This window comes from Podarcis tiliguerta, assembly GCF_965153285.1.
Source record: "Podarcis tiliguerta genome assembly, chromosome: 6".
Classification (NCBI taxonomy): Eukaryota; Metazoa; Chordata; class Lepidosauria; order Squamata; family Lacertidae; genus Podarcis; species Podarcis tiliguerta.
In genome coordinates this window covers 30,022,345-30,048,077 of record NC_139539.1, presented here as the reverse complement: position 1 = coordinate 30,048,077, position 25,733 = coordinate 30,022,345, and the positions used below count along the sequence as shown (strand labels likewise).

Below are 25,733 nucleotides of genomic sequence, written 5' to 3'. Positions count from 1 at the left end.
AAACGATAAACAGTCACTGTCTTTTCTTCTCTTTCATGTGAGATTTTTCTGTGCCTGGATCTGGTGCAGTGAATTTTTTGCATGCGCAAGGACAACAATGCAGGACATTCTAGAGAGTTAATAATAGCTGCCTTTTTCAACTGTGGCTGATGCAATGTCAGGCCTGACCGTTGCAACTGAATGTTCACACTGTATTGGCCATCTGGAAAGGAGGCATTGAGTGCCTGGTGGAGAGTTTCTTTTCTGGGGAGGAATTTGTCAGTTTTTTTTCTCCCTCAGCGAGCTATGGAAACAGGAAATGAACTAATTTTATAACCAAACAGTCATTTCTTATGAGGTAATATTCCTTGAGGGGAAAATTCAAATCCTCGGAGTTCCACAGGGAATTTGAGCAAATAAGTCTCCAAACTGTATAGTATTTCCTAACGGTTTGGAGGGCGGAGGTTGTGGGGCGGGGGGGGGGGGAGGCATTGGGAGATCTGGGAGAGCAGAGCGGGGATTTCTCTCCGCCCTTGTCTTTTGCAGGGAAGAGAACAGATTCATCCGTTAGCAAGGGCTTTAGTCACAGTTATTTGGCTCTCTTTTGGAATGAGCCAGAAACACACTCCCAACTGTAAAAGCTGACTTCCTCCTTCCCTGCCATGTCATGGGGCCTTTCAAAAGGGAAATGTTTTCCTCTGTTTCAGCACGTTGCTCCGCCTTTGAGGTGAATTCACACATACAAAAATCGTGCCTTGGTTTCATCTGTGGGGTTTATTTAGGATCAAGCCCTCGTAAGACATAGAAAGGTCAAAAAGGTTCTGTTTCCTTAACCTTACCCACTTCAACCCGCCCCCAGCGGTCCTACATAATCTTAGAGTTGATTCAAACATGCATTAAAAAAATTGTATTGAACAGGCTGTCCTGACTTTGCCACTTAGTACCAAAGGCATCATGTTTTTTTGTGATCATGTGAACATAAGCATTTGGTGGGAGACTTGAAGATGATGCTAGGATAGATGGAGAATTAGATACTTTGGAATTTGATCAGCTCTCTTCTGTTTGCTAAATCAGTAACCAATTGCAAGTTGACTCCTTAGAATTTTTTTCCTTCTCTTGAAACTTGGAGCATGACTAAACCTTTCCATTACTGAACCTTCGGCAAACTGGTTGTTAGTTCTGAAGGGTGCATAGAGCTACCTGATTTTTCTTTTTCTTTGCAGCTAATTGCAGCTTGGAGAGGAAGGATTCCCCTTGGGGAAACAGTTGGTGGGCAAAGTGTTAAACTCTCAATTCCCCCACCCCAAGTGCAATTGTCCAAATCCAAATAATCCCCTGTGGCTTATTTTAGGAAAACAAAAAGGCATTGGGAGATCCAATCACAGATCACACACATCATATTTAGTGTGACTCTCGGGGCAATTACTGAAATCTTAAGGAAAGAAAAATTAAGAAGGGGGTAGGAAGAAAATACTGTGTGTTTAGACAGTGATGGATCAGTTCATTTGCAGTTTGGGGACTGGAGATAATATAACGTTATTGAAAAGGATACATTGTGTCTGCTTCAGATCATCTCTGGTTCTCAAAGTCCTGTACTTCACCCCCTCAGAACCCAATATAGTCCATTAAAAATTAGTAGTACAGCTCTGGAAATATCACATATGCAAAATAGATTATCCAGAATGTGGGTGATTCTGGATCATTTGAGTCTCATTTATAGTATTTCTCTTTGTATGGATACAATTGTTCCTTTTAATAGCTGATCAATTCTTTACTTTTGGGTGGAGGGTGTATTTCTTTTAGTATTTTGTTGGTGAATATATCAAAAGTATATGTTTAAAATTATTCAGACTGGTCCATCAGACTGACTGTCTCTTCTTCCCTAGCAAACCACCCTCTTCATTCTGGGTTAAGCGCAGAATCTTCATCTGTATAAGATTCAAATTTTCAAAATTATGGGAGAGATGAATCTCTCTTCTCCTGGTGGGAATGGTGTTCCTTTGGCCTGTGTTTGTCTTAGACAGCTGGGCTCTTTTAAGGATCTGTTTAGAACTGTAGCCCCAAACTCCAAACTAGCAGTAAGTTCAGCTGAGCATAGTGGGGCTTTGTTCTGAGCAAACACACATGGGAGTACACAGCGTATGCATTTTCACATGATAGTAATATGAGGCAGGGTGATCTACTTGGGGAGTGACAAGTCTTCTCCACCCCAGTTTTGGAGTTGGGGGCTCAATCTTATTCCCCTCTCATCTTCCCTCAGTTATTGAACTTCAGGAAAGACCAAATACTTAAGGAGTTCTGTGACAAGGCTTTCTTTGTTCGGAGCCATACCAATAAAAACCCCCTTGTGTTTGAGCTGGCACTTTTAATCCACAGACAAAATAAGCCTTATTTTATTTTTTCTTGCAAACAGTACCACAGATTAGATGTAAATTGTACAGCCTAAAAATGCAGTCTTTGTGTGTCAGAGTTTAAGCTAACTTAGAGATGTGCAGCACTGTGGACCCAGGGCAAAGCTGTTCTATTACTAGATTTGTTCATTCTGTTTATATTCTACAGAATGTAGCCCAAAGGACAAGTTTATAGAAATTGAAAAGTGTGACCATTCTGCCCTTGAGGACTGGAATGGCAAGGGAAACACTATTTTCTATAATCTGTTGCCAGTTATGTTGGAAAGTTCCTGAGGGGGCTACCTTGGGGGCAGAAGGGACCAGACTAGCTAATGCAGGAGTGTCAAATCTTGTATTGTATCTGGAAACAATCAATCTGCAGTGTGTGTAGGAAGGCTCACATGTATATTTCAAAGGCAGTAAAACTGATACCACAGTGTACTCGTGTAAAAGGAACTGGTTCCTTATTGGGCAGGGCTAGCCAACATGGTGCCCTCCTGATGTTCTTGGACTCCAATTCCCTTCAGCCCTAGCTAGCACAACCAGTGGTCAAGGATGATGGGAACTGTAGTCCAGCTACATCTGCCAGGCAACACATAGGCTGCCACATAGGCAAACTTTCCTCCACTCAAGCAACAGGGAAGCAAGACAATATTCCAGGATCATTGAGATAAAGAGGTTAATCACCGGAAACAAACAAGATGGCCAGCAGATTTTGCCCCATCTTGGCATGCCTGTGTGACATGGATGTAGATGTTACAAAGTTCAAGTATGTGGATTGTTAGTTTTAACCGTCATGCCATAATAAAGGTTAGCCTCAAGGATAATCTGTTTTGCGCAGAGCACCCTGCCCAAAGTGTCGTTTTTAGTAATGCTTGCACCGTTTGTACCTTTCTTTTATGCTAGGAGGACAGCGCAGACCTCAAGTGTCAATTGCATTTTGCTAAGGAGGAATCTGCTCTGATGTGCAAGAAACTGACCAAGTTAGCCAAAGAGAACGACAGTATGAAGGAGGAGCTGACGAAGTACAGATCCTTGTATGGGGACCTGGAGAGCTCCCTCTCCATAGAGGAACTGGCTGACTCCCCTCATTCCAGAGAGGCAGAGCTAAAAGTCCACCTGAAGCTTGTAGAGGAAGAAGCCAACATCTTGAGCCGGAGGATAGTAGAGCTTGAGGTTGAGAACCGAGGGCTGAGGGCAGAGATGGAAGACATGAGGGGCCAAGGAGACAAAGAACTCTTAGGGCAAGACATCCGGTTTGCCTTCTCCATGACAAACTGCGGGGACTCTGGGGACAGTGTGGTGGAGCTTAGGCGGCACTTGCAGTTTGTGGAGGAGGAGGCAGAACTGCTGAGGCGCTCGCTGATGGAGTTGGAGGAGCAGAACAAGCTCCTCATGAATGAGCTCAATAAGTACAAGTCAGACCATGACCTGGACATCACTCTGTCTGAGGACAGCTGCTCAGTGATTAGTGAGACCTCCCAAGAAGAACTGGCCACGGCCAAGGTCCAAATCAGTGAGCTAAGTGGCAAGGTTAAGAAGCTCCAGTATGAGAACCGTGTCCTGCTCTCCAACTTGCAGCGCTGTGACCTTGCTTCCTGCCAGACCACTCGGCCCATGCTGGAGACGGATGCTGAGGCTGGTGACTCTGCCCAGTGCATCCCAACGTCGCTTTGGAGAGAGGTGCCCATTGGGGGAGAGAATGATGCCAAGGAGAGAGCACCTGGCAATGGCTTTAGCAAGTCGCATGAAAGCAGCCCCTGCAGGCTTCTCAAGTCCAAGGACCTTGAGACCCTCCTTGACATCAGGGACCAGGCTGCGCTTGTCAGCAAAGCCATTGATGTCCTGATCTCTGATGCCAATGGCTTCACCTCCAGTCTCAAGCTCTGCATGGACAATGACTGTGCAGAGCTGGTGCTGAGCGAAGCCATGGATAATGAGAGTATGACTGACTCTAAGCTGATCAGTGCCATTTTGATGAGGCTTGGGGTCCTTCAGCAGGAGCTAAACACCTTCATGAGGAAGGTGGACTACATTGGAGACCACCTGAAAGACCTGAAGGACTCCTTGCCAAGCGCCAGCTCCCAGGATTCCACAAAAGAGGCTCTGCAGAAAGCTCATGGCTCTGAATTCCAGGTGAGGCTTTTCCTGAGATGTCAACAGTAGCTTCCTGGCAGTGATTATTGCTTTATTTGCCCATGCTGTTTTCTCCTGCTTTAACAAATCAGAACCTGGCCCTGTTAATGTAACTTCCCTTTTCTGCCTCTCTTTTCTGAAATGACAACTAACAACTGGCTCACTGCATGGAACTGTGGCTAGTGACAAGGTAGGACTCTGGTTTAGTGGAGTGTGCATGAGGCAGGAGGAAGATTGCTTTGAGAAGTGGAAACCACATTACAGCTGCTGCTGAAGAATTATTTAGTACCAGCTGCAGTCCATCATCATCTGGGGGACACTAAGTTGGAGAAGACTGGTCTAGGACAACAGCAGCTAGTGGAGCATCACTGCACACCTGGCCTCCTGGCAATTGAATTGCTACTGCTTGCAGGTAGTGGCATTGTATGGGCTGCATCAGCAACAGCACCACATTGGTGCCACCAATGTGCCCACACAGTACCAGGCTCCCTTCCAGTTCATCCCTTCTGGTAAACGATACTGCTGCTGTTGCCAGGAGGCCAGGTACATGCTGCTTCTGATCTAAGGTAAGACCTAAGAAAGGGAAGGGGATCTGGGGAAGGGTTGCAACCTCCTGAAGCACACTCCAGTTTTTCAGAGTTCTATTTTTGTGCATGCTCCTGCCCCCCCTTCCTCCCTCAACTAGCCCCACCCCAGGCACTGCATGGCACCATAACTGGTGTTTGCACATTTTTTCCCTCTCTCTCTTTTCCCCCCTCCCCAAACAATCCAGCCCACGTGTCTGCTCATTTTGTGTCTCCTTTTGTTTTCCACTTTGTCTTCTGCCACGGTAGTGAAGTTCCTCCTCCTCTTCATCCTTTTTGTTGTCTTGTAGCTCTTATTGTTCCTGAGACCCATTGTTTTGTTTGTTTTTTCTTTTCTTTTCTGCTCTTTTGGTTTGTTCTCATTAACTTACCCATGCATGCAGCAGTCTGACTTTAGGGAGCCCCCCGACTGGGACATCACGGAGAGCAGGACCTCTGATCTCTACCGCAGTAGCAGCAGCAACAGCACCGCCACCATGGATGTGGATCCCAACATGGAACTTGACAGGAGCTACAAGTCATATCAACCAGAGGAGAAGGACTCCTATGTGGCTGAGGTAGGTGTCAAAGTATGGGATTATGTTCCCAAAGGGAGGCAAGAAGGCTGGAGACTCTGGGGAGAATAAGTTGACTGCAGAAATACTAGATCAACACATTTCATGTGGATGGGAAAAAGAATGGCATGGCCCATATACAAATCTTGTGTTACCTATCCCAATGTCACATGACAAGTGAGAAACAGGTGGACGTGGCTGGAGACTCGGGAAATAGCCTAATGGGCCTAACTTGACCTACAGATCGGAGGTTCCTCACCATGACAACAGGGTGTTACATACAGGCCAAGGTCACTCCCTGCAAGAAGCTGGCTGTTCTTCCATGGGCCTTTAATAAAAATATTTTTTAAAAAAAACACATGGAGAGATTAGTTTTTGCAAGGATGACATACCTGACTGTTGTTGGCTTTGATTAAACTATTCCCCGCAGATCAAAGAATTGCAACTGGTCCTTTCAGAGGCTAATGAGAGCTTGAGGGGCCTACAAGAACAGCTCTCCCAGGAGAGGCAACTGAGGAAAGAGGAAGCAGAGAACTTCACCCAGAAAATCTGCCAGGTCAGTGAGATTTGCCTGGAGCCACTCTCCAGGCCAGAAGATGAGACATGCAACAAGAGTACAGGAGGGACTAAAGGCACAGGGCTTAATCCCTCCCATTACTTCAGGCACATCCTAGTTCAGCATTGAATGAAAGCACAAAGCAGCTGCTACCTTGTTTGGCTGCCAGGAAAGAGGCAAATGCTTCCATATGACCCCTCAACATGCTGAGAGTACATTATCCATAACAAGCACGCTCTGAAAACAAACCTGAACTCGGCAGTCGTCTAGCAGCCAAGCAGAATTGGTGGAGTCAGCTATGGGTTCTCTAGCTTCCATATAAAGATAGCCATTCTTTGTGAGACCTCTTCTGTCTCTCAAATCTCTCTCAAACTTACAAGCTGGATGTTGGAAGATTCAGAACAGACAAAAGAAAGTACTTCTTTGCACAGCCCACATAGTTAAATCGTGGAATTTGCTTCTGTTGGTTATAATGATGGCTGTCAATTTGGATGAGCTTAAAATACTACTAGAGAAATCCATGGAAAATTGAGTTATTAATGGTTACTAGGCATGAAGTCTGTGTTCTGCTTCCACTCCTGGAGGCTAAATACTTCTGTTGCTGGGGGTCCCAGGTGGAGAGAGTGCTGTTGTCCTGAGGTTCTGCTTCCCATAGGCATCTGTTTAGCCACAGTGAAAATAGAGTGCTGGACTAGATGGCCCTTCAACCTGATTCAGCAAGGTTCTTCTTGCTCTCTTGCCCACCTTGTTCTGAGTGATGAATGGCAATCACTAGAATCCTCTAGTCATGTCTGGAACTTAGCTATTTGCCCAGATGCATAAGCCACAGCAACAAGTGCCAGTAAAATATTGTGGCAAAAGGCCATTCACAGGAGTTATTAGTCAGGCCTCTGGATGTATTTTACCTGTGAGTATTGTATTTAGGCAACAGGCATGAATTGCAGCTCCCTGGGAAATACAGTTGATAAACACAAAAGCCCAGAATTCTGGGATTTCTAGCTGCAGAAATTTTGGGAAGCATGTGAAGTGTCAGTGGAAAGCTCAAGACATTTACTGAGTTGGAAGTTTGAGATGGGGATGATGATAACTATGTCCTAGCCCAGAAGCCATCTTTGTGGTTTTTCATTGATGTAACCCCTGACATGTGCTCATAAACCAATGGTGCTTCTATCCTTTCTCTGTCTGTTACCATCCTGGTCCTTTCCAAAATACTCATTCCCCCCTAAAACTAGTCATAGCCCCAAAACTGAGCAGCTAAAGTGAACTTGTGTGGATGTGAAAATTCTTTTTAAAAGGATGTGAATGCCTGTGTCTCCTCTTTGCTCAGCTATCCTTGATTATTTTGGTGTACTCACCCTGTTACTTCACTCCGTTTAACAAACCTACTTTCCATCTCTTCCCATTCTCTGTCAGTTGAAGGAAGATCACCAGAAGGCCCTCTTGAGGCGAGAATTTGAGCTGCAGAGCCTGAACCTACAGAGGAGACTGGAGCAAAAGTTCTGGAGCCAGGAGAAGAACCTTCTGGTGCAGGAATCCCAGCAGTTCAAGCAAAATTTCTTGCTCCTTTTCATGAAGCTCAAGTGGTTTCTGAAGCATTGGAGGCAGGGAAAGATCCTACAAAATGAGGGCAATGACTTCTTGGAGGTATGGCAGGCTTTGAGCATGAGCTTCTCTGCTGACTAGTCAAAAGTATACTTCTGACATTAAAGCAGATAATTCTGACCTTTTGTTTTAATCATGTGTTTTTGCTTCTATTAATTGCTTTGAGTTTGTTTTTCTACACTTCAATAAATTGCATAGATAGCCACAGCCCATGTATTTTTGCTGTATCACTTACAAAGAGAAGGGAGAGAAACAGGGTGAATGAGGCTGCAATAGTAGTGTGGATGAACTACATCACAGGTGGCTAATTTGTGTCCCTCCAGATGTTGTGGTATTATAGCTCCCAAATTCTTTGACCATTGGCTACTGCTGGGCCATATGGGAGGTGGAGTCCAACAACATCTGGAAGCCACAGGTTAGCCACTCTTAGACTACATATTATGTCTCCTAGATAGCAATGGGTGGTATCCTGGCTTCTCTTTTGGGCTCTATCAAAACTTGCCAAGAATGAGGCTCATATCAGCTCCAATTTATCAGTTGCTTCCTGTCTTCCATATGACCTTCTCAAGAACTGCTATCTTGCCTTTAGCATGTAAGCTGCTTTCTCAGCTGTGAATAAAGTTCAGCTTGGTGAAGGTCGGCTGCTGAAATACAAGGCAGTTTCACACATGAGGCTTAAATGGACTTTGTTTTAGATTCTTCATGAAAAAGTGAGGTTCTTCACAGAAATATGAAGTCTCTACGTTGATCTCTGTGTGTGTTTAGTTTCTCCTCTGCTGCATGAACTACATTTATAAGTGATACGGAGAATCACAAGAGAGGCATAAATGCACTTTTTAGTGTCACAGATTAAATTGCTCTAAGAGAAGTGACACACAAGGCATCTTTTCATAAACTTAGTGATTGAAGACCTGGGTACAACAACCTCTTGGTAAACTAGGCTAACATGGAATCCAACAGATGGTTCTGCTAGGCACAAATGTGCAGGAAAGGTACCTGAGACAGAAACACAAAGAGGAGAATGCTGTTGAAAGTCACTGTGATGATGTGACACAGAGGCATCTCTCAAGGGTGCACATTCCTATCTTGTTACAGTCTGTATCCTTCATCTCACTGTTAATCATCCTAAACCTGTTAACCTCTGTTTAAAGGATCCAGTAGGTCAGGCTACTACTGTTGCGTCCTTTTCTATGCAGCCACTGAAGACGTCCACTCACTACTTGCCCTGCCCTGTTCTTTCCAGGTGAACAGCATGAAAGAACTGTACCTGCTGATTGAAGAGGAGGAGCTGAACCCCCAGCAGCAAGCAGATAACAAGATGTGTATCAGAGATACCTGGTCTCAGGACTCGGTGAGATGTGATGAGGTGCCCTGCTGGGGAATTTTCTTCCTGCTTGGGATGCAGTGAAGAAGGTTCCCCACAAAGAGCACTTTGGCCTGTAACTCTGTGGCAGCTGAAGATCCGTGGCATCTCCCATTAAAAGGATCAGGTAGCAAGTGGTGCAAAAGACCTCTCACTTCCCGAGACCCTGGAATTCTTCCAGTCACAGAAGACAGTTCTGGGATAGGAGGACAAATAGTATGGGCTGAGTCCAACCAAGCTGTGCTGGTGGAACAACTTCTGTCTGTGTAACAGAAATTCCTATCCCTCTGGTCTTCCCTCTGGTCTTTTGCACCCCACCCAGATTTAAAGGTGCAGACCTGTGCAGATCTGGGAGGTGGTGCTTGGGGAGAATAGAAGGAGGGGAAGTTCTGTCGTGCAAATCATTCCGCTCACACAGCGACTTTGTTGGATGCTCCACAAAGGCCTGCATAGACGGCAGCTTCCTATGTCTGTTCCTGAGACTTAGACCCTAAGTAATCCTTTGGTTTTGCATGGAGCACCAAAGAATGGGAGGGGTTTGTGCAACCTTTTTTAAATTTATTTTTTTTACCTTCCAGGATAATTTCCCCTCTCTTGTACCTCACATTCTCTCCACCCCAGAGGAGGACGGATGAGGGCAACAAGTGGTGCACTCCCTGACAAAGAGGGGCTCATTCTGTGAAGCAGCAGTGCAATTAATTAATGGGTGAAGGGAAAGAACCCTTAGATGGACAGCAGTGGTACCCACTGAGAACCAACGGAGGGGTAAAGCTGGAGCACAAGTTGCTCAGAAGGCGTGTCTATCTAGACGGTGCCACACTCTTCAGCCACCATAAATGCTAGAACTGTTCTCTGATGTTCACTGTGTTTTGTTTGTTTGGAGTATTTACTTTCCCCCCCCTCCCTCCCAGAAAAATTCCTGCCAATGCCCATGTGTGCAAAAAGTCTTAGATAGTCATTAGATCACCTATCCAGGGAAGATGTTCTTCACCAGCATTTTTCTGGCTGCTGATTCAGTAACTACTTTGTTACTCAAGTCAGTTTAACCTGGGCTGCTTATTTCTCCTGCTTTTTAACCAATCCCCACAAACCACAGTGAAGCACTTTGAGGCTGGGCAGGGCACAGGTGTCTGCTTTTGCTCACCCTAAACTGATTATCAGACTAAACTACTTTTCCCATGAACTCCCAACTCTGAGAGAAGTGGCATAGTTTAAATTCAGTTTAGAAAAAAAATCAGTTAATGAGCTTCCTTATTGCATTTATTACTTTCACTTCACTATCATTTATATCTGACCCTTCCCCCAAGGAGCTAAGCATAGCAGCCCCCTCCCACTGCTTTTTTTATAGCAATCCTGCCAAACAGGTTGGGCAGAGAGATTGTGATTGGCCCTTCAGAATGTTGAGTGTGGATTTGAACTTGGGTCTCTCCAGTCTTAGTCCAGCACCCTAACTATTACACATGAACACACACGGGCTTGTCTTGCAGGGGGTTAGACTAGATGACCCTTGGTGTTCCTTTCAGCTCTACGATTCTATTCTTCTCCCTGCCTTTAGTTCAGAGTGCATGCTTCTCCTTCAAACCCCCTCTCTTTTTGACTGCATAAGGATTGTGAAAAGTGATGGCCGGTGTCTATAATGTGCTGTGTGCATGGCAGTCATACTTTATTATGCATTTTTTGTATTTCTAGCAGGCCAATGAGTATATCAAGACCCTATCAGACATGAAGGTGACCTTGAAGGAGCTGTGCACAGAGTTGCGCGAAGAGAGAAGAGGCATGAACGAGCTGCAGCAACAGTTTGCCAAGGCTAAGGCGACCTGGGAAATGGAGAGAACTGAGCTCAAGTGTCTCATCGCACAGGTCAGATATCCAAGCATCACATTTTTTACTCTCTCAAACTGCATAAAGTTTATCTTCACTCTAAAAGGCAGCAGCTCACATTCTCTGTGTTACCTTGCATGCTTCAAATCATGAGCTTCATTTAGGTTTGGCGAGGGGTAGTTTGCCGATTCGTATGTAACAGGAAACAATGGCATGTCTGACCAAGAGTGATGGGGGCCATCAGGGGTTCATAAATGGATGAGGAAGCACACAAGCCGATTACGCCATCATTTGGCATTATGTTTGGATCAGCCTGTTGCCTGAGAGGTCTGTCACTGTATTGAGATCTTCAGTCATTTCTGATGATTTTGGGGCCATGAGGCGTGAAATAAGTGATGCTTTATGGTGAAGTGGAATACTCAAACTCAGGGCATGTCTTGATAAAGTTGGAATGGGTCCCCCAGCTTGTGATTTGGAATTGGGCTTGGCTAACAAAAAAGATCCATTGTTTCAGAGACCCAATTATGAACCATTTCCATACTCCATTGTTACCCCAATGGAACCACTGGGAGGACAGTGTTGTATCTAGGTGGTACGTACATGAGATGGGTCCAGAAATGGATCAGGGTGTTCTGCTGCTTTTGTATTTATATATATTTTTTCTTTCTGCTATATCCAGTATATTATGCAAGAAAGGCCTTTTTGCCTGCCAAGACTAACATAATCTGGCACTCTTCTTGCAAAGAGGTAATAAAACTCAAGCTTCCTGACTGTAGCTGTGTGGGAGCCTGCTGCAGAAATGGCTGAGTGACAGTGCTTCTGACCAAGAGCTCCCTTCTGAGGAGGCTGTAAGCCAGCCCACGGGCTTTCCTTCCATGTGTTCTCATTTCTTGGTTGATGCACGAGGGAACCTCCAGATATGTACAAAGCAGCAGCTGCAAACCTTGCCTTTGGCATTACGCCTTTACACATATAGCTGACTCATGAGGAGGGTTTCCTTAGCAGATCCTGTGGCTTTCCTAGGCTGCCTCCGCATCAACTAAGAAGAGTCTGTCTGCTCACAAGCAGCACGGCAGCATCTTGGCATCCTTTGTCCTCTTCCCTCCCTACCTCCTGTTAACACAGTGGTCTGTTCCATACAGCCTAGGGGTTGTCCATAGAGTGTAACCTGTGTTGTCCTCATGTGTGCACATTCCTCTAATCGCACGGCAGATGTAGCGCATGAACAGCACTGCGCTGCTAGCTATTTTTCATGATCTTGGTGGCACTTTTTCAAGTTGTCATGACAACAGATACTGGAAGTTGCATTTGTATCCAGGTATGCGCTGGGTCGCACATTGCATTCAGCACATAATTGCACCCTTGGGACAGTTTGGCAACAACATATACAGTATAGCAGCTTTGGCTTATGTGAGTTGGGCTCTAGTAATGCCACTATCCCCAGTGTGTTTGTCTTTTAAACCCTGATCTGTTAGGCAGGTTAAGGGTCATATAACTACTCTGGGAGCATGTGGCATTGCCAGCTGTCCACTCTAGTTGTTACAAGAATTATTCTTCAGAAGAAAAGTGTATTGCTAGTGCATTGCTCTAGGGCCCTTAGAACTATTTCTCTTGCTCCCTCTTTGCTACTAGAGGTCCAGTGGTCTGTCAGTAAGAATGAAGGAGGGAGGCAGGAGACTCTGTCCTTCTCTTCTGCACTTTTGCTGCTCTGTTTCTGCTTTCTTGTGTTCTGGTTATTCCTGAACTCCGTGTCCGTAAGCTGGATAAGATTTCCCCTCTGGGACAGGAAAACACCAACACATCAATATTTTGATAGTATGACAGCTACCTCTCCACATCGAAGAACCTTTTTCTTTAACGTGCCTTGGAGTTGATGTCTGGAGTTGACGTCTGGAGATCTGTCACCCTGACATCACAGAGCACATCTTCTGTCTCAAGTGTATTCACATTCATGTAGGTGCATGCCCAGCATTAATGCTTCAAGTTGCTTATTCAGCAGCTTTCTAAATAACATGTGTGTTGAGCTTGGGGGAGCTTGAAGGATGGAAGTGAGAAGACTGTGTCTGCCTCCTGGCTGGTTTTGTGGCTAAGATCAACAGTAACATCATCAGTCTTGGAGAAGGGTTGAGTCATCTCCCCTTCCACTTCCGTCACCCAGAAATAACTGAACCCAAGCACAAATTCACATCTTGCTGTGCATATAACACTTCGGGTTTTTTACCCATAGATGCAGAACAGCACTGGCAAGGACTCTGTCCTCATAAGAACAGTGCCATTCTGTTCTCTCCTGCTTTAAATCTGGTACCTTTCTAGTAGAATGTGAGAGAAATCCCATGACTCTTTCTGCAAAGGGGGAAACAAAACCTTGATTATTTTTTTAAATAACAACCTGTTGTTGAGTTTGGGGCTTGGTAATATCCTAAAGTCTTCCAGCAAAGCCTAAATGCAACCATTGGATGTGATCCTCTGGTTCCTTTTTCCAAAGCCCCTGTTTGCTTTTGTCCTTATGTTGCTATCCTGTGCTATTGTTTTTAAACAGAGTTCCAATATTCTATTGAAAAGAATGGTCAAATGCTTAATTTCTGAACAAGCTCTGACAAGTCTGAGCTAGGCCCAATCTTAAGGAAAAAGGCAACTCATGTATCCTGTCTAGATGGACCTGGCAGTTCCAGTGAGCCTTTGTCCCTCCCCCTAACCCCCCCCCCCACTTCCTGTTTTGTTGCTCTTAGTCAGCTGGAGCAAGTGTGAATCCTCTTCTGTAGCTGGTTTTGGAGTGACTCTTCCTTCAAACAGCTCTTCTGTCTTACTGTGGATTCTAAGGGAACTGGAGGATAAAAGCAGCCCAAATTTAAGAATACTGCTGATGCAAAATAGTCAGGTGAGAAGTGAAGTATGAAGTCAAAAGGATAGGATACTCTGCTTTCTGTGAACACAGATTAAGTGGATCATTCAGGTTCACATAAAATGTGGAAAGGAAATGCTCCAACAGAAGATACTATATCTCCCTCCCTGCAACACTTCGGCATAGTGGTGCTATATGGTTATCTTAGTGTGCTGCTTACTTTGAAATGCTAGAATAATGGCACATTCTCTGCTTCAAGATTGGAGTGGGGGGGGGGGACCATAATCTACAAAACACACTGCCAGTCTTGAAACTGATTCCAGAGGCTGCAGTCCGAACTGTGGCCTGCAAACCACCAGTGGTCTGTGAGTTTCACTTAGGTCTATGGATTTGCGGTTGAAGACAAGAGACAACACATCCATTGCATTAAATATTGTTGGCCAGGCTCCTTTGGGAGGAAGAAGGAAGGATGAGATATAAATTGAATAAATGATAATTCATACAGATTTTTAATTGTATATTCATTGCTTCTTTCACTTCTTATATTGCATTTTATTGCATTACAATTTGAATTCAGTATATAAAAAGAAGCAACAAAAATACAATTAAATATCATATAACATTTAGCACTGTGCATTGCAATTGCTATAGAAGGCAGAATAATCATTAAGTGGTCTGCCAAGACTCAGCATTTTTCAAATGGTTCATGGGGAAGAAAGTGGTGGAACCACTGGGTTAAAAGGATAGGCATGCTGGGTGTGTTCCTTGTCTTCAAACCAACCAATTCCACTTTTAGTTCCCTTTTGGAATATACTCAAAGCTTGCATCAAGATAATTGATCTCACAAGATTCCTGGTGATGACTCGGCTTATTATTGACGATCTGTCTTCTTAGGTGGGCAAAGGGCCATTCCATTGTCGTAGTAATATCTGCTTTGTGGGCTTTCCCCTTAAGGAAGGCACATGCTTGGCCCCACCTTGCCTTCCAGCATCAATCGCTCTTGTCTATAAATACTCATCTTATAGCCAGCCAAGTGATCAGCACCACATGAAGAATTTGGGTGCAGCTCTTAAGCTGTTTCTATTTTAGCTTCTATTACTGACATCACCAGAATCTTAATGGCAGCAATTGAAGCAGGCTTTATTCATGCATTTTATTGATTCCCCTCCCTCCCTGCTTTGACTGAGATGAAAGGAAAGAGACGCAGCGTTATGTGTACCTTACCCAGGGTCTTTGGGGAAATAGGTTTGTTCAGAGGCAATTGGTAGAAATTTTGTCCTTGTTCAGGGTTGTAGGGGTCAATACTGATTGCTCTGGTCAAGCTGAACTGTGAGAAACTTGTGGTTTGCAGCACTGAGAGAAGTGGAACATGCTCCTGAGCAGGAGACACAGTGGTACCTCGGGTTAAGTACTTAATTTGTTCCAGAGGTCCGTTCTTAACCTGAAATGTTCTTAACCCGAAGCACCACTTTAGCTAATGGGGCCTCCTGCTGCCGCCTCACTGCTGAAGCACAATTTCTGTTCTCATCCTGAAGCAAAGTTCTTAACCTGAAGCACTATTTCTGGGTTAGCGGAGTGTGTAACCTGAAGCGTATGCAACCTGAAGCATATGTAACCCGAGGTACCACTGTAATACTATAGGTGTGATTCACCCCTTCCAGCAAAGCCTAGCAAGCACATTTGAGTTACATTACTAAGGAAGTGTAAGGCTCATGGTACAGCGATGAACAATCCAAACAGGAGTCAAATCTATAGGCCTTGATGGGCAGGCCTTGCCAAAATATCACACACACACACACCTATTCAAATTATAGATTTGTATATTTACATTGCCAAACTGATTCCATGCCCCCCCCCAACATGGAATGAGATGCAGTTGTTAAACTGAGGCTGAATCCATTCTTATTTGTGCACTAATACCAAAGAACCTTACTCTCTCATCATGACATAGAAGGAGGAGCTGCCATGAGCTGGGATTTCCTTCTCACCAGCATGGCTGACTAATTGAAGGTCTTGATCAGTCTCTGATTGGAAACTTTCTGGGGTACTAGTATTACTAATCATAATTCACCGCAGGCTGGCATACAACAATCTAAGACACAGCATTAAAAATGTACACTTACAAAAAATGCAACCACAAAAAATTACAAGTTGATGGCTTGCATGAATAAATGTTCACACAGATCAGAGATTATGCACAGCTTATCTATTTGAAGTATTAGCCGAACAAATACAACAAGTGGAGACCTGCCATAACTTCCTCAGAGAAGAAAACAGACATAGACGCTTATTGTATTGGAGGAGAGCAGGCAGCCGGCTCCCAGTTTTTCCCCAACCTAACAAATCTGACCCACTTCTTCCACAGGTAGCCTTATATGTAGTGAACACATGCCAGCTTCTGCTTCTGGGAGATTCCTGCTTTTTAGGTTGCTAGCAATTCACATGCCAAACATTGAATAGTTTGAGGAATTTGGGCAGGGAGTTGGGGGAGGTAATTTTTGCAAGCACATAAAAGTGTTTAGACTGCACTGCCTGAGCCTTCTACTCATGTATTTGGCTTTTCACCCAGATAGCAAAGTTTGATAATGGACTATAAGTTGGCAGATAAGCTGCAGTTACCAGAAACAAATTCAGTGTGCCCAGACAATTGATAAATGTTGTGATAAAACAGATACTGCACCTACTAGAATAGTTTTCTAGGGCATGTCCAAATGGAACTGGGAATGCAATCCCCCTGCAACAGCGCTATGTGGAACACTTCGTCCTGCACTGGCATTGGACAGGATGCGCTTTCACCAGGAACTCGGCTTGCACAGTGTGCGCAGCTGACTCCCTATGCTAAGCATGGTATTATCCTAGGGCAGAAAAAATGCCCAAGAAATGTAGAAACTGCTGCCTGGGTGAGTCCTTAGAACAGAGATGGGGAATGTGTGGCCCTCCAGATGTTGTTGGATTTCAGCTACCACCATCCCTTACCATTGTCCAGGCCGGGACTCAAACAATACCAGGAGAGCCACAGGTTTTCCAGCATAGCATTAGAAGATAAAAGTAGTGCTATAACCAAGATATCACTGCGTACGGTCATTCTGCAAATCCAGGAGCATTTCTTGTTCCTAGTGTGTCTCCTCTGCACCCTTGTTCTGCCGTTGAATAGGCAAGTGGGGGGTGGGGGTGGGGATAAGGAATAGAGCTGCTGACGCATTAGTCCTTCATTGTCATAATCTCTCCACTTACTTATACAATGAGGTGGCAGCTCGTGGTTGAGCCCTTGTAAATTGATGCTACTTTCTTTTTATTACAGCCTCATTTCAGCAGCTGCATGAAGATGCATTAGGGTTATAATAATGAAGTCTCAAGTAATAACCCACTTGCTGGTACTTTGCTCTGGAGATGCCATTATTAGATCTTACATGGATTCCCCCAGATGCCCATTATCTGTTTACTCACCCAGAATGGCATCTGTACTGAACTGCTGCTATGCATAAATGCAGCAAACATGTCCAATTATTATCTGATTAGAATAATCATTTCCTATTCAGCTGTCTGAGCTGTCAAGTGCCTGCAGGCCTGAGAAAGGGGGCTCCTAGAATGAGCTTACTGTTCTCTGGAAGTGCAGTGCTGTGGCCTTTATTTTGTTGGGGCATGCACACCTAGTACGTTGTGCTTGCCTCTGATCTCACACAGCTGGCACAATGGGTAGTATGCAAAGTGTTAACCCCAAGGATTCTCATTGCCCTTAATGCTAATCTCCCAGACAGCAGTTATGTAACCAACTTCCTTGGCATCAGCATGCAGTTAGCTTGTTACTGGACACCCGAAAGCAGTTTTGGCAGAGGCTGCCGACTCACCTTCTGTCCATCATATACAAGGAACGACTTTTGGAGAGTCTCTGACTCCTGGGTGACCACAACACCGGTATTCTGTTTGTAAGCTGATTACAAGAGCTCACTTGCTGAGCATCATGATTTGGGGGCCGTGCCTGCTCAGAAGGGAATTGATTGCACTGTTGAGCCAATAATTCCCAAGGCATTTGTCTCTGTGTCTGCTTTGGAAGTCCCTTGATGCTGGCTCTTCCTTGCTATAGTTCATACTTCCACTTTCAGAATATGCAGTTTGCTGGGCAGCATGGCTTTTATTGAATATATTTAGATCCACAAATGAAACGCCCTTGTACTAGCCATGTCCTAATTGATATCAGTATGTTTGAGTAGCATGTTTCATCTAAAGATTCTACGGTTGCTGTGAGCTATTCTGTTCCGTAAATAATTTCAGATTTCATGTTTCTCCCTCCTTTTTTCCACCTCTGAAAAGCATATTACCTATGGAGATGTTTACCACTATAGAAATGTTTTACTGCCATTATTAACACACCACACTTCAGAAGCAGCAGTCTCTTTTGCACAATGTTTTAAGTGGAATTGAAGGAGTGTGGTAGTCATCCTCATGGTCACTGTTACATACAGATAAATGAGGGAGCTAATTCATGGAGGTTTTCAGTAGGATTTAGCACTGTAGCACTGTAGGAAATCCTCCAGATTTCCAGAGACACCTAGAGTCCTGGAAGTATTATCGGCCTTTGCAGTGTCTCCCAAAACATCAAGCAAATAAGAAGCTCTAATAGGATTTAATACTATCCTCTATTTCTTCTCCGGTGAGCTTCATTTTTATTGGAATTTTATTTACAACATACCACAAACCCCCCACCCCCAATACACAAATCCACCCTCATTAAACATGAACATAACATACAGTGAGCATAACATACAACAATACAAACAAACAAACAAATAAAAGACTTCCTTTATCCTGTATCTGGCCTCCTTATTTACTACTTATGAATTGTTTCCTTTATGAATAATTATTCTAATTATAACTTAAATATCCACAAAGTCTCCTGCAGACATTAATCGAAACAAGTCCAGGTATGTATTTTAGGGCACTCTTTTGTGAAATACTCTCTGCATTTTCCTCATGCTTTTTGAAACTCTTGCCTAGTGTGATCTCTAATTGCCTGTTAATCTGGCCAGTTCAATATACTCTAACAGTTTATCTTGCCATTCCTTTTTTGTTGGCACAGTTTCTTTTTCCCAGTTTTTAGCAGTTAGGATCCTTGCTGCTCCTGTGGCATAGAGGAATATTTTCTGATCTTCTCTTGCTATACCTGTGTCCGTTATCCCTAGTAGAAAAGCTTCTGTATTTTTCGTAAAGTTATACTTAAATATTTTTTGAAGCTTGTCATACACAATCCTCTATTTCTTCTGCATCAGCAATAGCAATTAATGTATCATATTCAAAAGGGGAATATCATAATTTGTTTTCTGTTTGTGGCAGTTTGCGGTTAGTATGTTATGGGAACAAACTATTTCTCCAACAGTTCTCTGGCCTTGATCTCCATTTGTTATGGGAGCCATTCCTTCATGTTATGGAACCTTATCCATTATCTCCCTGTTTCCAGACAGCTGGTTGCTGCATCAGCTATGTACTGATCCTTGAGAAAACTGAGTATTTTTCTCCTTAAAGTAACTCCTTCCATAAAAAGGGCTGAAGCCCAGTTCATACTCCTGCAAGCAAACTAATGATGTGCAACATCTAAAAAGCTGACCTTTATAGCTGTCTCATTGGGTCCCGGACTCATGCTTATTCATATTAATTCCTGCTAGAAATAGGTAATTATTTAAAGCAGCAGTGCTCAGAAATGCAAGAACCACTGCTTGAATGAGAACAATCCAAATCGAAGGCAAGCACAGTGCCCCTTCAGGCTTACCCAGAGTCAGATTGGGACTTGCACTTCACTTGTGCAGTCACTGCAGATGGAGATCATGGGGTTGACCAGCTGCACAGTCTCTGGCTGCAATTGATAGCTAGCTGTGCAGTCCAGGAGGCTGTCAAAGATGAAGCTGGAGATCATGGGGCTGGCCAGTCTCCCGATTCTGGCTACACAGAGCTGTCAAATGTAGCCGTGGATTGCTAGCACCATGGTTGCCTGCTGCCCTGATCTCCTTTCCTCCACTGCCTGTTTCTTCCCCACCACACTTCCCTAAAATAAAGATACAGTTCCCAGAGTTCCCTGTGAAGAGGGATTTCTTGCTAATCCACACTGAGAACTGTAGCTCTGTGAGGGGAATAGGGGTCCCCTAACAACTCCCAGCACCTCTAACAAACTACAGTTCCCAGAATTGTTTGTGGGAAGCCATGATTGTTTAAAGTGGCATCATAGTGTATGGTGTGAATGTGGCCCAAGTCTGATTTTTACCAAATGGAAAAAGGGGAACATAACCAAGTTTTTAGTTACTTTGGCATACCTTGTTCTGACCGTGTTAAATATTGGCTGCTTTGGAGAAAGGATATGAAGTGCTCCATCTCTCTCCAATTCCTAACCAGTAATTCTACCATGAATATATTCCATTGAACCTGTCCACCTTTCCGGCACAGCAAGCCAAAGAGTCTCCCATAACCAATCTTAGACAAAGGCAAGGAAGCTGCGGCTTTTGATTTAATTGGGTTCCTTGACACAGCCACTTCCTTTGTCCCACACAGCTGGAATCCAAGCCTGGGAAAGGCTTAACAGAGCGAGCGCTCTCTGACTGGAAGACAGCTCTGAAGAGGGAGAGGGAGGAGCACCAGCACCTCCTGGCTGAGTCGTACAGCGCCGTCATGGATCTGACCAAGCAGCTGCAGATCAGCGAGAAGAACTGGGACCAGGAGAAGCTGGAGCTCCTGGACCGATTCAAGGATGAACGGCAGCAGGCAGAGCAGCAAATGAAGGAGCTGCAGAACAAAATAAATCAGGTGAGAACGGAATGCATTGTGTGGGTGCAACTCGCCCTCCAAAGTCTCAGCAAGTATTTCAGCAAGTGTGAATATAATGTGCATACCCTTAGCAGAATCAATATAGGCTGGCAGCAATGGATGTCCCTGCATGAGCATAAGTGTGGGTATAGATGCAGAGTGTTGTGGTCGAGTCCAGTCCTGGATTTAAATCCCTGCCCAGCCACGGAACTCCCTGGGTGACTTCCAGCCAATCACTATCACTAGCCTATTCCTCAAGGTGTTTGGGAGAAGGACAGCTCTGTATGCCTTCTGAGCCTCGTGGAGGAAGGGCAGGATAAAAGCATAATAATAATATGAATCAGGATAATGATGCTGGCCAACAAATGCCTATCCCCTAGGCTTCCTTGTTCCCATGAATACATGCATGTGCTTGCATGCAGCACACACGCTAGCGGTGTACACATAACCCCCTCTTGTGCAGAGCTGCCGACATGATTTTCTGGTTCCAGGTTCCAACAAAATTCTACTGGGTGATGCTGAGTATGACTAACATTCGATACAACTTTATATAAGAAGATAAATTTGCATATAATCTGACTGCACTTGGCATTATATGCAATTTTATCTTCTCTTTTGCAGATGGGGTACAAGGCCCAAAGATAAATTGGGATCCACACAGAATTAATAAGCTGACTGGCAGCCAGAGTGTCAACATATTAAGCTTTCCCCATAATTTCCAGACTAGAAGAGGCTTGACCTGTTGCATTTCTGCCTGCCTCACAGCTGTTAAAAACCCAAAAGCCCCGCCTTCCCTCCACCACCACATATCCCACCCCAAACCATGCAGAGAAATCAAGGTTCATGAATTGTGAACCAGCTATGTTACTGTAGATGCATGTGTGTTTTGGACATCAGTAGGCTACAAATGAGGCACCTAAATAAAACCTGAGACCCTCTATCATCTCCCCTGCAGATTTTGCGTGATCTGCAATGGTGGAATAGATCTGTCTGTCCCCCAGTGGCACATTGAACACATTCCTTTGCCAGCAGTTAATGTTCATTGACTCATCCCCAGCCTGACCCTCTATCAAAATGGATCCTAGGCAACACATCTGCCCCCAAGCTCCAGTTTCTCTATTAGTGATTGATTTTTTTGAAACAGTGTCTCTGCCAGAAATATGTGGGTGCTGCAAGGAACACCCAATATCCCCCGAGTACTGTGATGCCATTGGGTTGTCCCTGCAGGGGCTGAACCTTGCAGTGCACTCATTAGAAACTGGGGGGGGGGGGTATTGTCCACAGCAATGCCACATAGAGGACAAATTGGCTCTTATGTGCAGGCCCAGCACTAGAATTGCTTTGTCTTTCAGCTGCAGAAGGGAGCTGACCTCTGGGCTTTGAAAAACTCTGAAATGGAGAAGCATGGCAGTAGCTGGAAAGAGGTAAGCTGGACAGGAACGGCTTTGTCCAAACCTGTAAAATTCAGGCAGAGATGACATGTGTTGGGTGTGAACTAAAACCTTGCCCCAGAAAGGTGAATGGAAGCTGTAGAATTATGCTGGGGACAAATTATAAGGGAATGATCACATTTGATACTTCTGAGCATTCTAGATGCCTATGGTTGGCTGTGTGGTGTAGTGGTTAAGAGTGATAGACTTGTAATCTGGTGAACCGGATTCGTGTCTCCGCTCCTCCATATGCAGCTGCTGGGTGACCTTGGGCTTGTCACACTTCTTTGAAGCCTCTCAGCCCCACTCACCTCACAGAGTGTTTGTTGTGGGGGAGGAAGGGAAAGGAGAATGTTAGCCGCTTTGAGACTCCTTCGGGTAATGATAAAGCAGGATATCAAATCCAAACTCCTCCTCTTCTTCTTTGGACACAGAGTTAGCTATACCTCCTCCTGGTTCAGCAAGGCATTCACTAAATAGGTTACATGTCTCTTATTACTTATGGTGAGGATATTAGGAATGTGTTTCCTGAGAGGGGCTGTGTGACAGACAGAAATTCAACAGGGTCAGCTATTTCCATCTCTACACCTTTGTGCTGAGGAATGCTGCATCTGTTGAATTTACCTGCATGCATTAAAATATCCTAGCCTTGGTCATGATTGCTATTTTTGATCTCTTAATAGCACTTCAGATTTCAGCTAACTTTGAAGTGCATTTCTATGAAAACTGTAACACCTAGAGCAGGGGTCAGCAAACTTTTTCAGCAGGGGGCCAGTCCACTGTCCCTCAGACCTTGTGGTGGGCCGGACTCTATTTTGAAAAAAATAATAATGAACGAATTCCTGTGCCCCACAAATAACCCAGAGATGCATTTTAAATAAAAGGACACATTCTACTCATGTAAAAACACGCTGATTCCCGGACCGTCTGCGGGCCGGATTAAGAAGGCGATTGGGCTGGATCTGGCCCCTGGGCCTTAGTTTGTCTGCCCATGACCCTAGAGCAATGAGCATTTTGACTGAGCTCCTGACATCGCACTGAATTCTGAAATTTAGGGGAAATCCCCACAGAGCACTTTTTTGCTGCTTAAGTGCAAAGTGAAGCCTTACATTCCTCTGGGAAGCTGACCCCTCTGCCCTCTTTAGCTAAGCTTCTCCAGGCCTGCCATGATGTTGCAAGGCACTACTGATGATAAAAGGCCTCTCTAATGTTCCTTTCAGACTCTCAATGAGAAAATCACCGACAAAGAAACTGTTTCCGAAACAGACATGAAAGGAAGCAACTTAAAAAGGTGAGTTGTGTGCAGCTTCTAAGTTTTGCTTCTTCCTTCAACTCTTCACCATCTGGAAAACAGTCAGCCGGCTCCTCTAGCTATACTCAAGCTTAACGATTGGAGAGAAAAGCACATTGAGGCCATGGGGTGCGGTAACATATGTTTTCCTTCTCTGTGCAAAACTGGTAGCTGGCAATACCTGATGCCACAATGAGACTGAAAATATAGACTGCTTGGTTGTTTGCATGTGAGCCTATCTGTATAATTTACCAGCCTCCATACCTCTGTCTTCAGCAAGTGTAAATACACAAAATGCATATTACCAGGGAACTATTTGACTCTCATTGCATCTTTCAGGGACAGAAGTAAATGGTGTGCATGCTCATATTTCTTATCATGCTTTTATACTACTCCCTTGTTGAAAACACAAAACATGTTACCTTGATAATGGTATTGCCTTTTAATCACTGTATGCTATTATTTCCCCTCACCTGTCTTCTTTGTGTTCTCTGTAGGTGATTATTTACCCTACTCATAACTTAGGGGATAATGGAGATAGTGGGGAATGGCAGAAGACATTAGCCTTTGTAATGTCAGAATGTCCAAATGGAAGTTTGGAATACAAAATTTGAAAGGCAGGTCTGCAGGCATCCATCTGTCTTTTGTCCATTCTGACATTGAAGGCATGCCTTCCATCCTATTTTTCTTGATTTCCTGGTCATCTTAAGAGATGACTTGGAAAATAATAGGAGAATTGGCCATCATCTGTCGGAACCATGAAGCAGGAAAGTAGATATACCCCAACCAGGAAAAAGCTTCTACTTAGGAAGGACAGAGCCTGGAGATAGAAATAAGACATCTTCCCTAATAAATGTGCTTGCTCCCTTCTCTTTTCTATCCAGGACCAAGTCAGTCTCCTCAATGTCTGAATTTGAAAGTTTGCTTGATTGTTCTCCTTATCTTCCTGGCAAAACCAGTCCCGTCATCACAGACAACGTCCGCAGCAAAAAGGGCTCTCCAGCTACACAGGTGTTGCCTGACACTTTGAAGGACCCTGCAGGGTTTGCCCCCAATAACTGTGCCTATCTGAATAGTGAGCAGCCCACGCCAGAGAGCCTGACCACAGAGAAGCTGGATGTCTCGTCATGCAACTTCACCCAGTCAAGCAGCTTCTCTGTGCAGGATCAGGCCCAGAAACACGTGCAGAGAAGCTACACTGCTCCCGACAAGACTGGGATCCGCATATATTATAGCCCACCGGTGGTACGTAGGTTGGAATCGCCCCTAGTACACAAGAGAGACGGGAAGATAATGGTTGAGCCTGGCTTCCTGTTCACCATGGCCAAGCCCAAGGAAGAATCGGACAGCTCCGAAAACATGTACAGCCGGTGGCTGTGCAACTTCTCCAAGCAGCACCGAGAGCTGCTTGACAGCAATACTGTTAGCGAGAAAGCTGTGGCCCCTGTGCCCAGATTTCCGCCTTCCCTGCATGACCTTGAGATCTCCGGCAACATGAGCGATGACATGAAGGAGATCACCAACTGTGTCCGGCAAGCTATCCGCTCCAGCTCCCTGGAGAGAAAGGTTAAGAGCACTTCCAGCCAGACAGTGGGATTGGCCAGTGTTGGTACCCAGACTACCCAGTCTGTCAGCATCGGTCTGCAGACAGACATGCCCAGGGGCAGCATACACAGCAGCAAGAGCTGGTCCCCACGAAGCTCCTCCCTTATATCCGTTCGCAGCAAGCAGATCTCGACCTCTCTGGACAAAGTCCACTCCAGGATCGAACGGCCTTGTTGCTCCCCCAAGTACGGCTCTCCGAAACTCCAAAGAAGATCATCTTCTAAGCTGGACAACTCCAAGGACCGAAGCCTGTGGAACCTCCATCAGACTAAACAGAATGGCTCAGCCTGGGCTCGTTCCACCACCACTAGAGACAGCCCAGTTCTCAGCAACATTAACGACGGCCTGTCCAGCTTGTTCAATGTTGTGGAGCATTCTGGGAGCACAGAGTCCATCTGGAAGCCAGGATGCCAGGAAAGCAAAGCCAAGCCAGAAACTCCTAAGTACGGGATAGTGCAGGAGTTTTTCCGGAATGTGTGTGGCAGAACTCAGAGCCCCACTTTGACTCCAGAGAAAAAAGACCCGGTAGGAGGAGACAGCAGCAGCAGCAGCAGCAGCAGCAAGAAGCCGGAGCATTCCTCCTCAGTTGTGCTCCAGCAGTCTGAAAACGCCCCCAAGGTCCTTGACAAAAAGCCCTTGAAGCAGAGCTGCAGCGAGGAACCAAAGCTGTCCATCCCAGGCCAAGGTGGCAAGGACAGAGCCTTAAAGGAGCCAGACATCATCTCTGCTATTATTGCCAATGAGGTAGTGCTTGCTTGCTTTAAGACAGGGGTGGGAGACTTCAGGCCTGG

At 44.9% G+C, this 25,733-nt stretch overlaps 1 protein-coding gene across 4 annotated transcripts in view; it reads left to right on the top strand.

Annotated features, from left to right (window-relative positions):
• The window catches only part of MTCL2 (microtubule crosslinking factor 2), an 87,650-nt gene that overhangs the window by 47,995 nt on the left and 13,922 nt on the right, over nt 1-25,733 (top strand). The window contains exons 5-14 of one of the 4 annotated variants that reach the window (XM_083443956.1): nt 3,276-4,505; nt 5,476-5,646; nt 6,074-6,199; nt 7,613-7,843; nt 9,045-9,152; nt 10,854-11,024; nt 20,365-20,616; nt 21,969-22,040; nt 23,267-23,337; nt 24,222-25,686. In XM_083443956.1, coding sequence (XP_083300082.1) covers nt 3,276-4,505; nt 5,476-5,646; nt 6,074-6,199; nt 7,613-7,843; nt 9,045-9,152; nt 10,854-11,024; nt 20,365-20,616; nt 21,969-22,040; nt 23,267-23,337; nt 24,222-25,686 — 3,897 coding nt within the window. Of the gene's footprint in view, nt 1-3,275; nt 4,506-5,472; nt 5,647-6,073; nt 6,200-7,612; nt 7,844-9,044; nt 9,153-10,853; nt 11,025-20,364; nt 20,617-21,968; nt 22,041-23,266; nt 23,338-24,221; nt 25,687-25,733 lie in introns of all 4 variants that reach the window. The other 3 variants (XM_083443957.1, XM_083443958.1, XM_083443955.1) reach the window with 3 other exon arrangements.